General features: G+C 43.3%; 2 protein-coding genes and 3 non-coding genes across 12 annotated transcripts in view; all 5 read left to right on the plus strand.

Moving 5' to 3' along the window:
* Window positions 1–1,834: 1,834 nt before the first annotated feature.
* Window positions 1,835–16,930, plus strand: LOC129838475 (exportin-1-like). Of its 2 annotated transcripts, none has more exons than XM_055905468.1 (25): window positions 1,835–2,421; window positions 3,287–3,418; window positions 5,400–5,498; window positions 5,776–5,848; window positions 6,043–6,104; window positions 6,212–6,256; window positions 6,352–6,533; window positions 6,843–6,891; window positions 6,982–7,101; window positions 8,583–8,711; window positions 9,015–9,173; window positions 9,509–9,706; window positions 10,012–10,150; window positions 10,415–10,596; window positions 11,084–11,240; window positions 11,559–11,722; window positions 11,969–12,103; window positions 12,439–12,622; window positions 13,130–13,236; window positions 13,801–13,995; window positions 14,448–14,616; window positions 14,926–15,060; window positions 15,324–15,480; window positions 15,803–15,899; window positions 16,063–16,930. In XM_055905468.1, exons 2-25 carry the CDS (start codon window positions 3,293–3,295, stop codon window positions 16,207–16,209), a joined length of 3,210 nt encoding a protein of 1,069 aa, XP_055761443.1. In that variant the 5' UTR covers window positions 1,835–2,421; window positions 3,287–3,292; the 3' UTR covers window positions 16,210–16,930. The 2 variants fall into 2 exon arrangements, with proteins under 2 accessions (XP_055761443.1, XP_055761436.1); XM_055905461.1 differs by having other exon boundaries at window positions 1,836–2,421; window positions 5,397–5,498.
* LOC129851611 (small nucleolar RNA SNORA17) lies at window positions 10,788–10,920 on the plus strand. The gene has a single exon (XR_008758987.1). It is a non-coding gene; the product is annotated as a small nucleolar RNA SNORA17 (small nucleolar RNA).
* LOC129851606 (small nucleolar RNA SNORA5) lies at window positions 14,145–14,281 on the plus strand. The gene has a single exon (XR_008758982.1). It is a non-coding gene; the product is annotated as a small nucleolar RNA SNORA5 (small nucleolar RNA).
* On the plus strand, window positions 15,577–15,711 carry LOC129851607 (small nucleolar RNA SNORA5). Its single transcript, XR_008758983.1, has one exon. It is a non-coding gene; the product is annotated as a small nucleolar RNA SNORA5 (small nucleolar RNA).
* Window positions 16,931–17,666: 736 nt separating the features above from the next.
* The window catches only part of LOC129838445 (ubiquitin carboxyl-terminal hydrolase 34-like), a 60,664-nt gene continuing 58,018 nt past the window's right edge, over window positions 17,667–20,312 (plus strand). For 6 of the 7 annotated variants that reach the window (XM_055905397.1, XM_055905403.1, XM_055905421.1 and 3 more), the window contains exon 1: window positions 17,667–18,031. In XM_055905397.1, the coding sequence (XP_055761372.1) occupies window positions 17,989–18,031 (43 nt within the window). In that variant the 5' untranslated portion in view covers window positions 17,667–17,988. The remainder of the gene's footprint in view (window positions 18,032–20,312) is intronic. The other variant, XM_055905439.1, reaches the window with a different exon arrangement.

Consider the following 20,312-nt stretch of genomic DNA (forward strand, 5'->3'; position numbering starts at 1 on the left):
CATCTTTCTTTTGGTGTTTTTCAGAGTCAGTAGAAAGGCCTCATTAGTGTCCTAAGTTTTCATAACTGTGGCCTTAATTTCCTACCGTCTGTAAGCTGTTAGTGTCTTAACGACCGTTCCACAGGTGCATGTTCATTAATTGTTTATGGTTCATTGAACAAGCATGGGAAACAGTGTTTAAACCCTTTATAATGAAAATCTGTGAAGTTATTTGGATTTTTACAAATCATCTTTGAAAGACAGGGTCCTGAAAAAGTGACTTTTCTTTTTTTGCTGAGTTTAGTTGTCATAAAACAAGTTGGCAATAAATCATCAAATCACATTTTATTGGTCACATACACATGTTTAGCAGATGTTATTGTGGGTGTAGCGAAATGCTTGTGTTTCTAGCTCCAACAGTGCAGTAATATCTAACAATTCACAACAATACACACAACGATGTAAATAAAAATTAAACAATGAAATGAGACAGCCTATAGGGAGGAGGTCAGAGTCCTGGCCGTGTGGTGCCTGGATAACAACCTCTCCCTCAATGTGATCAAGACAAAGGAGATGATTGTGGACTACAGGAAAAGGAGGACCGAGCACGCCCCCATTCTCATCGACGGGGCTGTAGTGGAGCAGGTTGAGAGCTTCAAGTTCCTTGGTGTCCACATCACCAACAAACTATCATGGTCCAGACACACCAAGACATTCGTGAAGAGGGCACGAAAAAGCCTAATCCCCCTCAGGAGACTGAAAAGATTTGGCATGGGTCCTCCGATCCTCAAAAAGTTTTACAGCTGCACCACCGAGAGCATCCTGACTGGTTGCATCACTGGCTGGTATGGCAACTGCTTGGCCTCTGACCGCAAGGCACTACAGAGGGTGGTGCGTATTGCCCAGTACATCACTGGGGTCAAGCTTCCTGCCATCCAGGACCCCTATACCAGGCGGTGTCAGAGGAAGGATTTAAAAATTGCCAAAGACTCCAGCCACCCAAGTCATAGACTGTTCTCTCTGCTACTGTACGGCAAGTGGTACCGGAGCGCCAAGTCTAGGTCCAAAAGGCTTCTTAACAGCTTCTACCCCCAAGCCATAAGACTCCTGAACAGCTAATCAAATGGCTACCAAGACTATTTGCATTGTCCCCCTCCCCCCCTCTTTTACGCTGCTGCTACTCTCTGTTTATTATCTATGCATAGTCACTTTAACTCTACCTACATGTACATATTATCTCAATTACCTCGACTAACCTGTGCCCCCGCACATTGACTCTGTACCGGTACCCATTGTATATAGCCTCGCTATTTTAAATATTTGTTGTTTTTATTTGTATTTTTTTTTTTACTTATTTTTCTCAAAACTGCATTGTTGGTTAAGGGCTTGTAAGTAAGAATTTCACTGTAAGGTCTACCCCTTTTGTATTCGGCGCATGTGACAAATACAAATTTATTTGAAACACACAAACTTAAAAGTAAAATAATTTAAGGAATAGATACATATTAGGAGGCGCAATGTCGGAGTGGCATAGACTAAAATACAGTATATACATATGAGATGAGTAGAGCAGTATGTAAACATTTAAACATTATTAAAGTTACTAGTGTTCTGTTATTAAAGTGGCCAGTGATTTCAAGTCTATGTACAGTACATTATTATAAATGTTTTGGGGTGTGTCGACCCCCCAGACCAACGGAAAACACAGCCGCATGGGTACTGAAAGAAGGATGTTCATTTTGATTGACAGCATCGTTGGCCTGTAAAATAACAGGACAGCCCTTGTACAATTTTATGACAAACCAATCGGATCCCTCAAGGGCGTGCACATAGTCCAAATTTTACGCGGCGCCATGGGCCGAAAAACCTAGATGGAATATCCCAGTCTTAACCGGTTTCAACCGGTCTTGGGTTGGAAGCATGAGATGAAGAGCTAGTTTACACAGCCCTGCTATCAAATATTATATACGAATAGAACCAATAATAAACTCAAGATTATTTTACTTTGTGATTATGAACCGGAATAACGCAATACGTGTGACTCCGTAAATTGTTAGCTAGCCAGCCAAGGGAAGCTAAGTCATCATTGGCTTGAGCAACAGCAGGCTAACTTGATAACATTTCTCGCCGTCCGCAACGACTTAATCATTGCTAAGATACCTCTAGACTAGTCTGTTACATTTATTTGCCATATGGTAAATTGCTAAATGTAAATTATCATACTGAAACTTCGCTTCAGTGGCAGGACATACAGCTAACGGCGTGCTATCAGGACATAAATCATTTGGCTAACTAGCTGATTAGCCAGGAAGCTAGCTAGCGAATGTCAAACACACTGGAACGTGTGCCATGAGATAGCCTGACATCCAGCCAGACGAGAGTTTTAAAATCAGAGCCAAAGTCTTATTTTTTTCACTACAACGGAAAGACTAAAGAAATAAGGTGAGTTTTGTAGCTAGCTGTGTAGCTCAAATTGGTTGAATCTCGAGTTTGAGTGGTGATGTAGCTAACGTTAGCTAATGCTAACTAGCTTTAGCTAGCTGGCTGTTTTTATAGCAAACTAGCGTGCTAGCTATAATTGTGAATATTACTTAATATTTTGTTAACACGAGTGAATGAAGTCTCTTAATTGATTATCTTAGAGTTAACATGGATACATTAGCCAGACGTTAGTTTATGCGATAACCTAGCTAGACCTGTGTCAACTTTGAGGTCAGTTAATGTATACGTAACTATGTGGTATACACAATAGAGGTAACGTTAGCTAACAATAGTAAACGCTAAGTTAGCCATAAATTAAACAGTAACGTTAGCTAGCAAGCTAACATGATCAACTAGCCGTAGTAGCACTCTTGGATTGCTGGATGGAGGGAGGGGTTGCTGTATTGCGGCGTTTACGTGCTTGTCGGAACTAGAAAACTCTGACATTTCTGATTTGCTAACTGGTTGAACCCGGCACGTGTATAACTAAACCCAGATTACAAATCGGACATTTTCGATTTTCATAGTTTGGATTAGCACGTGAACGCGCCGTAAATGCCATTTGTGGTCAATGGTGTCGCAATTGCCAATCTATTAAAGTTTACAGGCTTGCGAGTGATGTCGCAATTTTACTCACGCTCAGTATTTCGCCGTTGTTACATGTGGGTGAGGGTAGCAATATAGGGAGTGGAAATAATATATTGGGACAGTGGCATTTATCTCATAAGCGATTTGTTTTGGGCTTTTGGTTAAGTTTTATTTAAAGTTGCCTGTAGTTAAGTTATGTAATTTGTTCTCATGTTTCCCTTCACCCCTCCATTCCTAGAGCTCTATGCCAGCAAACATGACAATGTTGGCGGATCATGCAGCAAGACAGCTGCTAGACTTCAGTCAAAAGCTGGACATCAATCTGCTGGACAATGTAGTCAATTCTATGTACTATGACATTGGATCACAGGTGAGAGCTGCTCTTTGCCCTAATGCTGCTCTTATCTTTCGCTACATACTTCAGTCTGAAAATCAGGGGTTTTGTACAGCAATGTAATCAGTGATTGGATCATCTCTAATTGACTGAGTATCAAAGCCAATGCTGAATTTTCAGTTGCGTTACCCACATGTGTTCTGGCTCTCGCCCAACCCTTTGGTTTATGGGACCAATCCTACAGTCTACAATAGCTTTCCATTTTATAAATTGTTGGGAGGTACGCAGATCCAGAATCATTGCGAAGAAGAAACTAAAGTCAGAAGAAACTAAAGTCAGTGGGCGTGACATAGGATTTTGTCCGGAGCAAGGAGTTTGGTTAGTCAGACAATTGTACCCCGTTATAACTCAAAATATAAACTTAATTTACTACCATGTTTGAAAACATAAACAAACACTGTATAGTCTGAAGTCCTTGCATCCATTGCTCTCTCTATGAATTTGTGTGTTTACATTTCTTCATCCCTTAGCTTTTAACAAAAACAACGGCCGGGTTATTTCAACTATGGATTAGACTTTTAACCTGTCTAGGCTCGCCAACAGCCAATGAAATTGCAGGGCGCCAAATACAAATCAACAGATATCTCATAAATCACATTTCTCAAACATACAAGTATTAGGCACCATTTTAAAGATACAATTATTGTTAATCCAGCCACAGTGTCTGATTTCAAAAATGCTTTGCAGTGAAAGCTCCACAAACAATTCTGTTAGGTCACCACCAAGTCACAGAAAAACCCGGCCATTTTTCCCGCCAAAGAGAGGAGTCACAAAAAGCACAAATAGAGAAAATGAATCACTAACCTTTGATCTTCATCAGATGACACTCATAGGACTTGATGTTACACAATAAATGTATGTGTTCGATAAAGTGCATATTTATATCCATAAATCTCATTTTACATTGGTGTGATATGTTCAGTAGTTCAAAAACATGCTATGATTTTGCAGAGAGCCACATGAATTCACAGAAATACTCATTATAAATGTTGATGGTAAATTCAAGTGTTATGCATGGAACTTTAGATACACTTCTCCTTAATGCAACCGTTGTCAGATTTCAAAAAAACTTTGCGGAAAAAGCATAATCTGAGTACGGCGCTCAGAGGCTAAACCAGCCAAAAGAAATATCCGCCATGTTGCGTAGTCAACATTAGTCATAAATAGCATTATAAATAATCACTTACCTTTGATAATCTTCATCAGAATGCACTCCCAGGGATCGCAGTAACACAATAAATGTTTCTTTTGTTCGATAATGTCCATTTATGTCCAAATAGCTTCTTTTGTTAGGGCGTTTGGTAAACAAATCCAAAAGCGCGTTCTGGTCCAGTCGGACGAAACGTTAAAAAAGTTTTATTACAGGTCGACGAAACTTGTCAAACTAAGTATAGAATCAATCTTTAGGATGTTTTTATCATCAATGCTCAATAATGTTCCAACTGGAGAATTCCATTGTCTGTAGAAAAGCAATGAGAGATACCTCTCATGTGAAATGCGTGACTGAGAACGAGGCTGCTGCCAGACCCGTTAGTCAAACAGCTCTCATCCGGCCCCCCTTCGCATGAGAAGCCTGAAACAATGTTATAAAGAAGGTTGACATCTATTGGAAGCCTTAGGAAGTGAAAAATATCCCATATCCCTCTGTGAATTCGATAGGGGCTGAGTTAAAAAACTACAAATATTTCCCACCTCCTGTTTGGATTTTTTCTCAGGTTTTTGCCTGCCATATGAGTTATGTTATACTCACAGACATCATTCAAACAGTTTTAGAAACTTCAGTGTTTTTTCTAACCAATACTAATAATAATATGCATATATTAGCATCTGGGACTGAGTAGGAGGCAGTTTACTCTGGGTACGCTATTCATCCAAAAGTGAAAATGCTGCCCCCTTTCCCAAATAAGTTAAAGCCACACAGATCTCAATAGTTTGTCTCTCCTCTCTTCCACAGCAGCGCATGGCACAGGAGGTGCTGACCAACCTGAAGGATCACCCGGACGCATGGACACGAGTCGACACCATCCTGGAGTTTTCTCAGAACATGAAGACTAAAGTATGTGTGCCAGTGATGCATTCCTTGTGATCGGTTTACATCCTCTAACCAGGGCATGCATATATATATCAATCCATCTCAACATTGAAAAGCATATCATTACAGCCAGGCATAGGCAGTACAGTTGGATCCATAGAATGCATAGATTTGGTTTATTACATTTGTTAGCTTTTAATGTCATTTGTAGATAAAAGATCTGTCGTCTTAGTGGAAATGAGATGAAGTTGTGAGTGATATGCCTTTCCTGATAGTCTAAGCCTCTCCCTCTCCATTCCAGTACTATGCACTGCAAATTCTGGAGACTGTGATCAAAACACGCTGGAAGATTCTTCCAAGAAATCAATGTGAAGGTAACACCTGCTGCATAGACTGTTTGGAATAACACAACTATATTGGGGCCATGCGTGAGATACGAGCCTTGGGAATGAACAGTGACATTAAGATAAAGGAAAACGTGGCTAGACTATAATGTGCCGTGTTTTGCGGACACAAACATTCGATCTTTGACAATGTTGAGTCATAAACATTTCTGCAATGTTTTCAGGAATAAAGAAGTATGTCGTTGGTCTGATTATCAAGACCTCGTCTGACGCCGCAAATGTTGAGGTAAAGAGTCTTTCCTGTGTTTGACTGTTCTCACTGCATTGTTTTTCATGTTGAAATTCTGTGCTCGTTCCCAAATTTCATCTGCATTTTTCATCTGTGTGTTTCAGAAAGATGGAGTGTACATTGCTAAACTCAACATGATCCTCGTACAGGTAAAAAAAAAAAAAACTTAAACACATCTGGCCTGTCATTACAAATGGTTAAAACCGAAACAATCAAACTCAACGTGTCTCCTCTGCTTATGTAGATCCTGAAGCAGGAGTGGCCCAAACACTGGCCCACCTTCATCAGTGACATCGTGGGTGCCAGCCGCACCAGCGAGAGCCTGTGTCAGAACAACATGATCATCCTCAAGCTGCTCAGTGAGGAAGTCTTTGACTTCTCCAGTGGACAGATGACCCAGGTCAAGGCTAAGCACCTGAAGGACAGGTACATAACGTCTCCTATCCAGCTACCTAATAACTTTAACATTTGTCATATGCACAGGATACAATGTAGTGTACACGGTACAATTAAATGCTTATTTATACAGTAAATGCTTTGGCTTTTTGGAGATGTACTGTATATGGCAAAGAGTCTGTTTCCTAAGTATTAGTGGTTGATATCATTACCGGTCTCTTCATGGCAACTGAATTGTAATATTTTTATCATCATATTATATGAAAGCATGGGTAGATAAGATAGAAGTGTACACTGACATGCTATTTAGTAATGATTTTCTTTTTGTTTTTGTTTCAGCATGTGCAATGAATTCTCGCAAATATTCCAGCTCTGCCAGTTTGTCATGGTAAGCAAATGGCTCAGGGATTCTAAACTGTCTTGATATGAAATTGACATGTTGAATACCCAACATGTTAAATGCCAACATTTTCTGCAGGAAAACTCCCAGAATGCCCCTCTGGTCCAAGCCACACTCGAGACTCTCCTGCGCTTCCTGAACTGGATCCCCCTGGGGTACATATTTGAGACCAAATTGATCAGCACTCTGGTGTACAAGGTAACTCAACTCCTGATGACTCACTTGCACCGGTCCCCATACTGAAAATTAAATGACTAAGTATTGGCTTATTACTACTTCTCGGTTACATTGAAACATCTCCCTAAGGCAATTTAGTGTTGTTTTTGTTGTGATTCAGCAATACCAGCTTGTGGAAACGTGAAACAGCAGTTGAACTATAGGCATCCTCTCACAAAGGCGCACTTGCATTGGTTTTGCTTGCAAGTGCGTAAGAACCGGAGGAACAATATAGTGAAAGTTGAGGCATTTGCACCTTGTTGCTTCGGTGACTTGGTCTGCTGCAAACAGTCATACACTTGTGTCTGTATACGGGCTGAAAATTGCAGATTTGGCCACTAAGTGCCTAAATTTGAACGTAGGGTCTGTACAGTAACATGTTATACATGATGTCAGAGCTCTGGCTCTGCACTTCACAGCACTCTATTCTGAACTTGAGCACCGCGTGCAAAAATAAGCTGCCCCTTTCCCTCCCGGTAGTTGGGGAACTTTAGATCTTTTGTTGTCTGAGGGAAATGCTGTAAATTAAGAGGACTATCTATTTTGAAAGATGAAACATGAGGATTATAGTAAATACCGCTTTGATGTCATACATGCAAGCCAAACACTCGTCCAAATGTGCACTTCACATTTCCAAATCAAAAACTCTAGTCATATACAGTGTCAACATTTATCATCACTATGTTTGATGTACACAGTTACAAGATGACATGGCGTCATACCCTGGGTTGTCCTGAACAGAATGAGCCTATGTTAATTGTGAAGGATATTTGCAGCAGCACACACACTTGAATGCACTGATGACTCCTTTCTATGTGTACTAAAATGAAGATCTGTTTCTCTGAATTGCCTTGTGAACACTGTAATATCATATTTTTTAACAGCTAGTCATGTTGGCAATAGAACAAGCTTTCAAATCATATCCACTTGGTCCAGATTGCGTTTTATAATAGGATGTTATTGGATTGTGCAAACCAAAATAGTAATTGTGCGATGGAGGATCTAGAGTACAAGTGTGCTTCCTCTATTTCCTCAACAGCACAGATAGGAGAGCAAAAAAATAAGCTTATAGTTGAAGACTCTTCTTTGAGGTGTGTGTGTGGCCACTTGAATACACCAGTTAGTCCTCTCACGCAAACCCTTGTCATTTTTTTGTCTTACGTTGCACCTACCCCACATTTTCCAGGAATATTTTTATATTACTGGATGTATCCAGAGTATTTTCAGATTTCGTTATCAGCAAATGTGTCAAAGTACAGAGTGTAAAATGCACATAAAATCAAGTGTAATGTTTGGATTCAGTTTTCTCTGGTGAACTGTTGTGTACTCCACTTCGGTCCAACACTTTTTCTTATTGGACAAGCTCAAGTAGTCCCTCCCTGTATCAGTCAGTTTTCTACTGATTGGTGTCTAGTGAATACGACCCTGTTGACTAACCTCTTCTTCCTCTCATCCGTTCCCAGTTCTTGAACGTGCCCATGTTCCGCAACGTGACGCTGAAGTGTCTGACGGAGATCGCCGGCGTGAGCGTCAACCAGTACGAGGAGCAGTTTGTCAACCTCTTCACGCTCACCATGTGTCAGCTCAAACAGGTACACTCCATGTCAGCTCAAACAGGTACACTCCATGTCAGCTCAAACAGGTACACTCCATGTCAGCTCAAACAGGTACACTCCATGTCAGCTCAAACAGGTACACTCCATGTCAGCTCAAACAGGTGCACACATATTTTTGAAACCGGATACTGCAGACCCTATGTTTCAACAACGATCATATTGCAGGCATCATAAGAACTATTAATTAGTTAGCATAAATCTTTACATAAATTTTATGTAAGAATTAACACTAATTGACGCATCAAAGAGTCTGTATTTTCCCCTGTCTCTCCGTGTTAGATGCTCCCCCTGAACACCAATATCCGCCTGGCATATTCCAACGGCAAGGACGATGAGCAGAACTTCATCCAGAACCTCAGCCTGTTCCTCTGCACCTTCCTGAAAGAGCACGGACAGCTCATCGAGAAGAGGCCCAACCTTAGGGAGACACTCGTGGAGGTGACGTTAACGCCATGAATACTGGACAATAACAGCAGAGATACTGTTCTTACAATGTTTTTTGGGGGTGGGAACGCATTCTTCAATCGCATTCATTGATAAAAGTCACGTATTAACATTTCACATACCCCTTGTTCCCCGCCAACCTAACCTGTACTGCAGCCAGAACAATATTACCTTTGACCTCAAGTTCTATTATTATGGAAAAAAATATATGTACCAATTCTCCCTTGTTTTTATCCTCAAGTCACAAACCATTGAAATGGAGCTAGACCCCCAATCTTCAACATTCTCCTTACCTTCTGTTCTAATCACACACCCCCTCTCCCCTCCAGGCTCTCCACTACATGCTGCTAGTGTCTGAGGTGGAGGAGACGGAGATCTTTAAGATTTGTCTGGAGTACTGGAACCACTTGGCGGCCGAGCTCTACAGGGAGAGTCCCTTCTCTACCTCCACCTCCCCCTTGCTCTCTGGGAGCCAGCACTTTGACGTGCCCCCACGCCGGCACCTCTACCTGCCCGTGCTCTCCAAGGTGAGAAGAAATGTACACAGAGACGGACGGACTGGTACACACACACTCTTGACCTTCCACCAAACCAATGTCCTTCAGGGTCGTGGCATAGGGCACACCGTAGCAAAGCAATCTACAAAAGACAACAAAAATGTGACAGTCGGACAAGTTCATATAGTTCCCACCACTTCAAACCGTTTTCTCCCTACTGAACACAAGCTTGACGTTCTACTGTGTTTCCTATTGACAGTCCCTGCTTCACCATGGTGTCTCTATTTAGATTGTCCCCTATTAGTCACTGGCATGTTGTCTGCCCGGTAACACAGGTGCGTACGCTGATGGTGAGCCGAATGGCCAAGCCAGAGGAGGTGCTGGTGGTGGAGAATGACCAGGGAGAGGTGGTCCGAGAGTTCATGAAGGACACAGACTCAATCAACCTCTATAAGAACATGAGAGAGACACTGGGTGAGTGCCTGGCCCAGGACAGTCTGAGCATCTCACACACACACGTCCTCTCTCTAGTCTGTGATGTCAAGCACAGTTGCCCCTCAATCTTTTCCTTTGTCAAATGTACTTTCCACAATTGATCGCTCTATCAGTGACACACATCTCTCCCTCACACTTTTGTTCACTGTTGATAAGGTAGGGCGCGATCCACATACTCCCTCTCTCTCTGACTAGCATACCTCCCTCTCTCTGCCCCCCCCCCCCCCCCCCCCCCCCCCCCAGTCTACCTGACCCATTTGGACTATGCGGACACAGAGCGCATCATGACAGAGAAGCTGCACAACCAGGTCAACGGGACAGAGTGGTCCTGGAGGAACCTGAACACGCTGTGCTGGGCCATCGGCTCCATCAGCGGGGCCATGCACGAGGAGGACGAGAAGAGGTTCCTGGTCACCGTCATCAAGGTCTGTAGTAGTCTGTGTAATGGACACAGCGCTCACAACCACACACAGACGAGCATACACACACCGCACCTTCACAGGTAGCTGGTCTTTAAAGGCGATAATACACACATGCAGTAGTTGCTGGTCTTAGTCATCAATTCTGTGCTCTGTTAGACCAGAAGTGTTCCCTTTACTGTTCAGAAATTGAATGGCCTGCCCCTTGAGACGTTGCAGTTCGACTGTGCGTGTTGAGCCTGTGTCATGAGTGGCGCAGAGTAACAGGGCTGTGTCTACGCAGAGGACTCAGAACAGTGGGTACTTGGAGCAATTGATAGAACTGACATTTGGCAGAAAAAATGATTTTTAATAACACTCTTTTGGAGAAATTCCACGTCCACTCACCTGACAAGACTTAACATGTAAATGCTGCTGTAGAGTGACTGTCAGGATGTACTGAGCTGCGTTTCTGTGTTATTGACCGACTGTCGTTTCCTCATCATGTCTCCAGGACCTGCTGGGCCTTTGTGAGCAGAAGAGGGGGAAGGACAACAAGGCCATCATCGCCTCAAACATCATGTACATTGTGGGCCAGTACCCACGCTTCCTCCGAGCCCACTGGAAGTTCCTCAAGACTGTCGTCAACAAGCTCTTTGAGTTCATGCACGGTAAGCAACTTTGTTCAGGCCACCACTTGCATATCTTAAAAAGATACAGGATACTGTTTTCAGTGTCGTGTGAAAATTGATTTCCTTGGTGTGATTTTGCATCCTTGCAAAATACCAGGGCTGTGTTAATTTGGCACTGGACAGAAACCCAACTGAAACAGGGAGGGAATACCTGGACTAGTCCAATAAGAAACGCTCCTTTGCGGTTTACGATTCAAAGCGTTTTTAAAAAGTTTTGCTACGGTGTGTCCAAATGAACACGCCCCAACATTGTTTATTTTATTGAACATTTTATTTGAACGTAATTGTTCCCTGCAGAGACTCACGACGGCGTGCAGGACATGGCGTGCGACACCTTCATCAAGATCGCCCAGAAGTGCCGGCGCCACTTTGTCCAGGTGCAGGTGGGCGAGGTGATGCCCTTCATCGATGAGATCCTCAACAACATCAACACCATCATCTGTGACCTCCAGCCCCAACAGGTACACAGATGCACCAAGATTAGCCATAACACAGTTGAGCTACAGGCCCCTGAAAACAACCAAAACTAAGAGTAAAATACAGTAGTAGTTGAAAAACATTTTCAAATGGCAACGCTGGTTTTGAGTTTCCATTGGCCAAGTTCAGGGATCACCCTGTTTCCAGTTGTTGTGTGAAATGGCTGGAGTTGGATATGAAGCAGCAGATGTTCATATGACCGTAATCCACCTCATCTCTCTTTCCCTCAGGTGCACACGTTTTACGAGGCGGTGGGCTACATGATCGGGGCCCAGACGGACCAGGCCGTGCAGGAGCACCTCATCGAGAAGTACATGCTGCTACCCAACCAGGTGTGGGACAGCATCATCCAACAGGCCACCAAGGTAAGTCACACTCCACTATGGGACTGTGTTTGTAAACCTTGGTTTCAAAGCATTTTACATTGTATGCATGCAGCACAACCCAAACAACACAAGTCTCCCCCACTTTGTACCGCTGTGCCATGGAGAAATTAAGAGAAACACCCACTGTCTTAGAGGCCCTTGTAGTTTTACCAGCAACATTTGTCATCATTATCGGTGCTTTTTCTCCCAATTGTTGCAACTGGCAATGCCTCCTCTTTTTGCACTTCAGTAAAGAGCTATCCAGAGCGACTTACAATACGTTGTCCCAAGATGCGGTGAAAGCATTTTAACTGACTTGTCTCTTTCCCCTCCAGAATGTGGACATCCTGAAGGATGCAGAGACGGTGCGTCAGCTGGGCAGCATCCTGAAGACCAACGTGCGGGCCTGCAAGGCCGTGGGACACCCTTTTGTGGTGCAGCTGGGACGCATCTACCTGGACATGCTCAATGTCTACAAGTGTCTGAGTGAGAACATCTCCTCTGCCATTCAGACCAACGGTGAGATGTGTGTGCCTAGTCTATCTGATCTTTGTGCCTGAGGTACTTGTTTGTCTTGGTGTGTGTGTGGGTCTGTCAGACTCTTGTATGCCTGAGGTGCATTCAAAGTGTGAATGTGCTTAACTGTCTGTCTGCAGCTGCGGCATCAGTCACAGAACTACAAGCCCATTCTAACGGTGCATTCAAGACAATTGGGAACTCTGAAAAATGCGAGGTGATATCATGCCGTCGGTGATCTTCAGGTCGGAAAGTCAGTGTTCTAGAAAGAGGCCGAAATTCTGTGTTAAATCGCTGTGAACGGTCATTCTTCTCAGTCTGAGCTCTTATTTATTTTTCTCATGAGTTCCCAGTTGTCTTGAACGCACTGAAGTTGGAGATATCCGAGTTCTCGGTTGTTTTGTACGTTTCTAAAGCGTCACTGAGCTCTCCTATGCTAACTCCATGCTAAACCCCATGCTACCATGCTAAACCCTATGCTAGCTAACTAACTCTCTATTGTCCTGCTAGGAGAGATGGTGACCAAGCAGCCCCTGATCCGGAGCATGAGGACGGTGAAGAGAGAAACGCTCAAGCTGATCTCAGGTTGGGTCAGCCGCTCCAACGACCCACAAATGGTGAGTCTGTCCTGTCTTAATCAAATCTAGAGTCGCAGCCTATAGGGAATGCTGTAGACCAGTGGTTCTCCTATAGATCCTCTTAGAAGGCTGTAATTGAAAATATGAATTTGTTCTTAACTGACTTGCTTAGTTAAATAAAGAAGAAAATTAATCTAAATGTAATGGTGGGATCAGAGCGGGCATCTCTCAGGCCATAGATGGCCTGTCTAAACCACACCATAGAGAAACGGGAGGCAGAAAGACAACCAGAAAGATCTAACTGGCTGTCTGGACTAGCTTAAACTCCACACAGCCCTTATAGGTCCTTGGACACCAACCTTATCCAGAGGCATCATGCCCATTTGAAACTATTTCATCCACTTATAGGTTGAAAAGGCAGAGAATCACAGACCAAGATATTCCAGTTCCTCCTCTAAAATAACTATGGCACTGATGACTTGAACCACCGCTACCCTCGGTGGTAGCCCCAAGCCCTCAGTTATCTGACAGTTTGCTTTAACGTTAGACTGAATGTCTCTGTATTAACTGGTTACGTTCTACCATGTTCCGTGGTTCTTACAGGTGGGGGAGAACTTTGTCCCGCCCCTGCTGGAGGCTGTACTCATCGACTACCAGCGCAACGTCCCCGCCGCCAGAGAGCCCGAGGTGCTCAGCACCATGGCGACCATCGTCAACAAGCTGGGCGGACACATCACCGGGGAGATCCCGAAGATCTTCGACGCAGTCTTCGAGTGCACTTTGAACATGATCAATAAAGTATGTTTCATAGATGTTTCCTCTACTATTATAGCACTTTACTAGAATGGTGTAATCTATTAATTAGTTAATATTCTTAACTGGCCCTTATAGACTGCACATGATGTCAAAGGAACATTAACAGAAAGACACAGATGTTAGTGTTAGTTTGCAGCCATGTCAAATTCGGTGCTTCCTCCACAATGGACCGCACTGGCCAAAATGGCTGCCACAGTGAACCTGTAGTTCATGGGCCCCACATCACTTTTGCATGGGTGTAGGGGATAAATTTATGCTACAGACAATTGAAGTCTATCCAATGCAAGGTTGTAAACTGGAGGATTGTTGAACACAGGACACTTGTTATTATATGCGTGGAAAAAGTACTTCATATGACGGAGTCCTAGTCTTTAGTCCTTATAGAAAGTAATTTCACTGACATTGTCCAACTTTAATTTTTATTTCTCCTCCAGGATTTTGAGGAGTACCCAGAGCATAGGACCCATTTCTTCTACCTCCTCCAAGCGGTGAACTCGCAGTGCTTCCCGGCCTTCCTCTCCATTCCCCCGGCCCAGTTTAAACTGGTTCTGGACTCCATTATCTGGGCCTTCAAACACACCATGAGGAACGTTGCAGACACTGGTAAGACCCTCCATATGCTTTGGCCTTAACTACCTGTTCATAAATACTATGCCTTTCACGAGATTGGAACTGTGTGTTGATGAATGAGGTTGTCTGACTTATCTGAGGTGAAATGCAGGTCACTTAACTCTATTTCAAATATTATGGGTGTTTCAGACACAGATTAACTCTAATCCTGGACTAAAGCTTTTTTCAGTCTACAAATGCTTTATTGTCCAGGACTAGGCTTAATCAGAGTCTGGGGAAAATAGTCCTTACGGTACATTGTGGAATTATTGTCATCAAGCCACTCATCCCTGCGCTCTCCAGGTCTGCAGATTCTTTACACCTTGCTGCAGAACGTGGCCCAGGAGGAGGCTGCCGCACAGAGCTTCTACCAGACCTACTTCTGTGACATCCTCCAGCACATCTTCTCCGTCGTCACAGATACCTCACACACAGCAGGTGAGGGTGGTGGGGTCGGCGGCTGACGTTAAATATCACCGGAAACATCTGGTACTGTAATAAGTGTTGGGTACAGGCGAGGAATCAGAGGCCATGTTATACACTAGATGGTTTGTTTCTCGAAGGGGATATTTCACTTTGGCGTCACATCGCAGCAGAGTCAAAAGCAGACATGTCAGATGGACACGACAACGTGCTTAAGTGTCACTGGTGAGTGCAAGACAAGTGTGGGTACAATTGATGTTATGCTTGACTTTCTGCAGGGCTAACCATGCACGCGTCCATCCTGGCGTACATGTTCAACCTGGTGGAGGAGGGTAAAATCAGCGCCACCCTCAACCCAGCCAGCCAGCACAACCAGGGCTACGTTCAGGAGTACGTGGCCAACCTGCTCAAGACGGCCTTCCCCCATCTACAAGAGTAAGTGTCTTGTCAGCCTGCCTATCAGAGGGCCCCTGTCAATTAAAATGTTTTGTTGTACTCCACTCTGAACACTAAGAAAGGGATGTGTTAGTTTGCAGCCTTGTCAAATTCTGTGCTTCCTTTACAATGGACCGCACTGGCCAAAATGGCTGCCACATTGAACCTGTAGTTCATGGGCCTCATCTCTCTTATATTGGTGTTGGGGATACATTTGTACTACAGACAATAACTAGTTGATCTAAAGTGATCTACTTATTGTAGGTAGTTGCTATGTAGGTAGGTGAATGTGTTGTGATCCTGACTTTCCTCTCCATTCCAGTGCCCAGGTGAAGGTGTTTGTAACAGGTCTGTTCAGCTTGAACCAGGACATCCCTGCTTTCAAGGAGCACCTGAGGGACTTCCTGGTGCAGATCAAGGTGAGTCACTCTGGTTTTGTAGCCACACACACGGGTGCAAACACTTAGACACAAGGGCCAGAGTTACAATCAGTCTGAGGTGTCAAACCACTGGAGCATGGTAGATAGACATATTTGTCCCTCACACTCAACTCTCAACTTCCTCTCTTTACTCCCTGTCCAGGAGTTTGCTGGCGAGGACACCACAGACCTGTTCTTGGAGGAGCGGGAGACGTCGCTGCGGCAGGCCCAGGAGGAGAAACACAAGCTACAGATGTCCGTTCCCGGCATCCTCAACCCCCATGAGCTCCCCGAGGAGATGTGCGACTAAGTGCCGCCACATAGGAATGAACACAACAGCAAACATGTACAGTTTTTGGGGAAAAAGAAAGCCAAGAGAAGCTGGGAGCTCTTGTCAATTGTGTGTGTGTGTGTGAGAGCAAGAGATTGAGAGGTGCTTTGTCGACCAAATCAATGCCAATATTTAAATGAGAATTGCGCCTCGGATTTGGCACTCACCTTTTTTGCATACGGACGCATTTTATACAGAGTCATTTGTGTAATAATACGATATTGCTCCTTTTCCCTCGCTAATTCAAGCTTTTATGTTTTTGGTCATCCTCTGTTTAGCCGTGCATGAAGTTGAAAGAATTAAATAATTATTTTTAACCCTTCATTTCCCTTCACCCTCCCCCCCCCCCAACGATCCTTCTATTTGTTTATATGTAAGATATGTTAAAAGCACATGCAAAAAGGTTACTTTAAAAAGTGCTGTAGCGTCAGGAAGTGCTCCAATAAAGAGCTTTGTGTGTTTTTCTGAGGAGCCGCATGGCCTGCAGATGAATGTGAAGGTCAAGGGTGGTAAATGACGCTGCTTCATTTGTTTCTGTTTTGGCAGCAGTTTGTATGTGTCGGATTCTGTTTGCACCCAAAACTGACCGCTCTGACATTTGGACGAGAATGTTAGATCAAAGGAAGGTTATGTGCATATCATCTTGTTTGTAAAGCTGTCTTAGTACTATGGGAACATAAAGTTGGTTATTTTTACAAAACTGTATGTCCTATACCTTTTGTGTGTTTGTTTCCTTCAGTCGTTGAAGGTTATTAAATCAAATTTCTGGAATTAGGATTTGAAACCACTGAGCACTCAGAGGTCTGCATTTTGGTCAAAATACGTAAGGAAATACTTGAGTAACAAACAAAAAAAGATGTCATGGTATAATACAAAATCCCAAAATGAATAAAAGGTATGCTGGTGCCAATGAGGAGGTGCCAATTAACCTGAGTCGCAGCGCACCGGTCCATGACCAGTGACGTGAATGGGCACAAGCGGTAAGGGAGGTGTACCCACTCAAATCGAACCGTAATCTCCGCCGCGCTGTAATGTTAAGGCAGTATTGTGCATCGTCCAGAAACAAACATCTATTTTTTAGCAAATATGTTAAACATTTCAAATTAGTTCTCAATGGGAAAGCCGATCAAGTTTTTAAAATAAAAAACAATCACTTTCATGTGAAAACAGAATCATTGTTATTACTGAACGGGCCACCTGGCTCACGCGCTGGAGGTAGCCCGGCTCCAAAACGAATGAAATCACTTTTAACCCGGTGCATACTTAACTCATCGGGGTAATCCGGGCCAGATAATCGAATACGATCAGTGGCTACTGGCTGGTGCTCTCTTGTCTGTCTGCTGTATGTGAATGAAACGCCATTTGTAAACGTTTCTTGCTGATGGAGTAACCGCGAGACAAGCGGAAAAAGTCGAACAAGGCGAAGGAGACAACGGAAAGTTACGAATTATGAACATGCTGTGCCCCCACCCCTTTTCAATATGGCTGCCGTATCTACTCTACAGTAACGCTCCGATTGGAGATTGACTCGACTCTGTATCTTAATGCCTTTTACTTTTTGACTTTATCAACGATATTTAGTATCAAATGCAATCTGAATCAATTACTCTCCCTTATTTAATTTAATGCATTAGCAAACCTTCACTAACAACTACATCGGGCCTTTTCCCCAAAACAACCAGGTGCCAACAATTCGTATCCATCAACAATTTCCAATGGTTTGACTACACTTTTCCTTTGTTATTTTTTTAATGAACAATGTGTGAAAACTGCGCCGAGCTGGTGGAGGTTTTAAATGAAAGTAAGTAAACAATTTTTATTAAATGTTTTAGTGCCGTAGTGGTCCCCTAATGCTAGCTAACGTTAGCTAAATCAGGCTACCTGAGGGAAGCTGGACAGCTAGCTATCGTAACCCTGTCGTGCCTGGTTGTTCTCCACTAGCCAGACAGCTGCCAATGTTAGGCCTTGTCTTGAATTAATGATCTGAATGTAAATGGAACCTTTTCTGCAACTTTGAGGCCTGTCTCTGTCAAATCGCTGCATAATGAAGGAGATGCATGAGTAGAGTTAACTAGCTAACTAACCTGACGAGATTCTGAACATCATGAACTTTGTTAGCTAACTAATTAGATTGGGCTGATGCCATTGCATGGTAACTTGGTTAGCTATCAAACTTAACGTTGGTTAACTGCCTGTAGAAATGTGGTTTGATATGTATTTGGCCATAAAATGTTTGCTACACATTGCATGTCCCTTTTTTGTCCGAGGCGAGAGCGGTGGTTGTGGAAGTGGTGCATGTTGTGCAGGCGTGTTCGCTCTTGCTAGCTAACCTGTCTGGTTGATATGTTTGTCAGTTTCACGTTGAGTAACGAGTTGTCCAAAGTTAACTAACGTTAGCTCACTGACTAGCCCTTTAGCTGTGGTCAACTGGCATCAAAACGGACTGATTCGTTTTCATATTTGGGTTGCCACACGCGCTGTAATAATATACTTTTGCCAGATTCGAAGCAAATGTTTAGCATTGTCAGCTAACGTTAGCTAAGTAATATAACACTAGTTTCTGTACGTAAAAACATTAAGCCATCTAGCAAACTAGGGATGTAACCAATGCTAACTATGACTATTAGCGTTTTTGTTAGCTAGCTATAAGCTTGTTCTTATTCAAAATAAATGTGCCTACGAATGCCATTGGATGTATTTCCTAGTTCCGATTAAAATTGACAGTAGTAACGTTTGAACAGATGATTTGCTAGCTACGAGGTAACGTTAGCTAACTAGGCCATATTGCTTTCACGACGGGATGTTGGAGCGAATAAACAAAGGCCCATTTTTTTAGGGCTACATCAATTGTTTCCTCCATTGCAGTTATAGATATATGAAATTGCAATGGTTTGTGTATGTGGAGTGCGCATTGCAAGGCATTGGTGATGGTAGCAAAAATACACTGCTTCGTGGCCTGGTATACTGTGCTTTTTTATTTATTTTACCTTTATTTAACTAGGCAAGTCAGCTTAATTACAAATTCTTATTTTCAATGACGGCCTAGGAACAGTGGGTTAACTGCCTTGTTCAGGGGCAGAACGACAGATTTTTACATTGTCAACTCGGGGATTCGATCGTGCAACTTTTTGGTTACTAGTCCAACGCTCTAACCACTACTTGCCTGCTTCCCATATGAGTTGTTTGCCATCAATAACATGGGGTTTTGCATTTGAAATCTTAATATGCTTTTTTGCTAGTTTTGGATGTCTTATGTCTTACACCTATTTTCAGTCTGATATTAGTGTCTAAACGTTTGATTTGGGCAAGGGGGGTAATCTTGTTTAAAATGGTCTCCATGTCTTGGGTGGATATCCAAGCCCACATGGTAAAGCGGTTGTGGGTTGCTTATTGTAGGACCCATTTGAAAGGGGGATCATGAGGGCGCAGCTCAAACGGTCTTTCATCCTGTCAATACACATTTAAAATAAACTAGATTAATGGAATATAAGATATCCCCTCCCCCAAATCTGTTATTCAAATGAGCAATGAGTATGGCACTAGGTACTCAGATTAACATGGTTGTTGGTGGTTTGTAGGCAAATTACGGAAAGATAAATGTAGCCATACTTAAATGTTCCACACATTTAATTTGGCCTATAATCAGTGTATTATTAAAGTGTGTGGAGGATTAGGCCTATGTCACTAGTGTTCTAAAAGGGCCTTATTTTTGTCTTTGCGCACACACCCTCTCTCTGGCCCACATGTATGTCTATCAACAACGGTTTTGGAAATGGCTAGTAGGCTACACAGTAGTACGTTTTCAGTACTGTTTTACCTGTGATGGGTCATCCCTCTGTTCAGCAAAACAGAGTACACCCCTGTGTGTGTGTGTTTGTCGGCACCAGGCTCCCGCCAGCGAAGGTGTGAGGGGCTTGTTTCCTGTGACAGGCTTGTCTGGAGCGCCAGGGTGCGAGACTGGCAGCCCCATGTGTGCGAGACTGGCAGCCCCATGTGTGCTTTCACCAGGTGACCCCTCACCCTGAATTTGCTGTAGCTTTTGCATGAAGCCAGGAATGTTTTGTGTGTGTGTGTGTGGCTGC

Source organism: Salvelinus fontinalis, chromosome 3 (genome assembly GCF_029448725.1).
Source record: "Salvelinus fontinalis isolate EN_2023a chromosome 3, ASM2944872v1, whole genome shotgun sequence".
NCBI lineage: Eukaryota > Metazoa > Chordata > Actinopteri > Salmoniformes > Salmonidae > Salvelinus > Salvelinus fontinalis.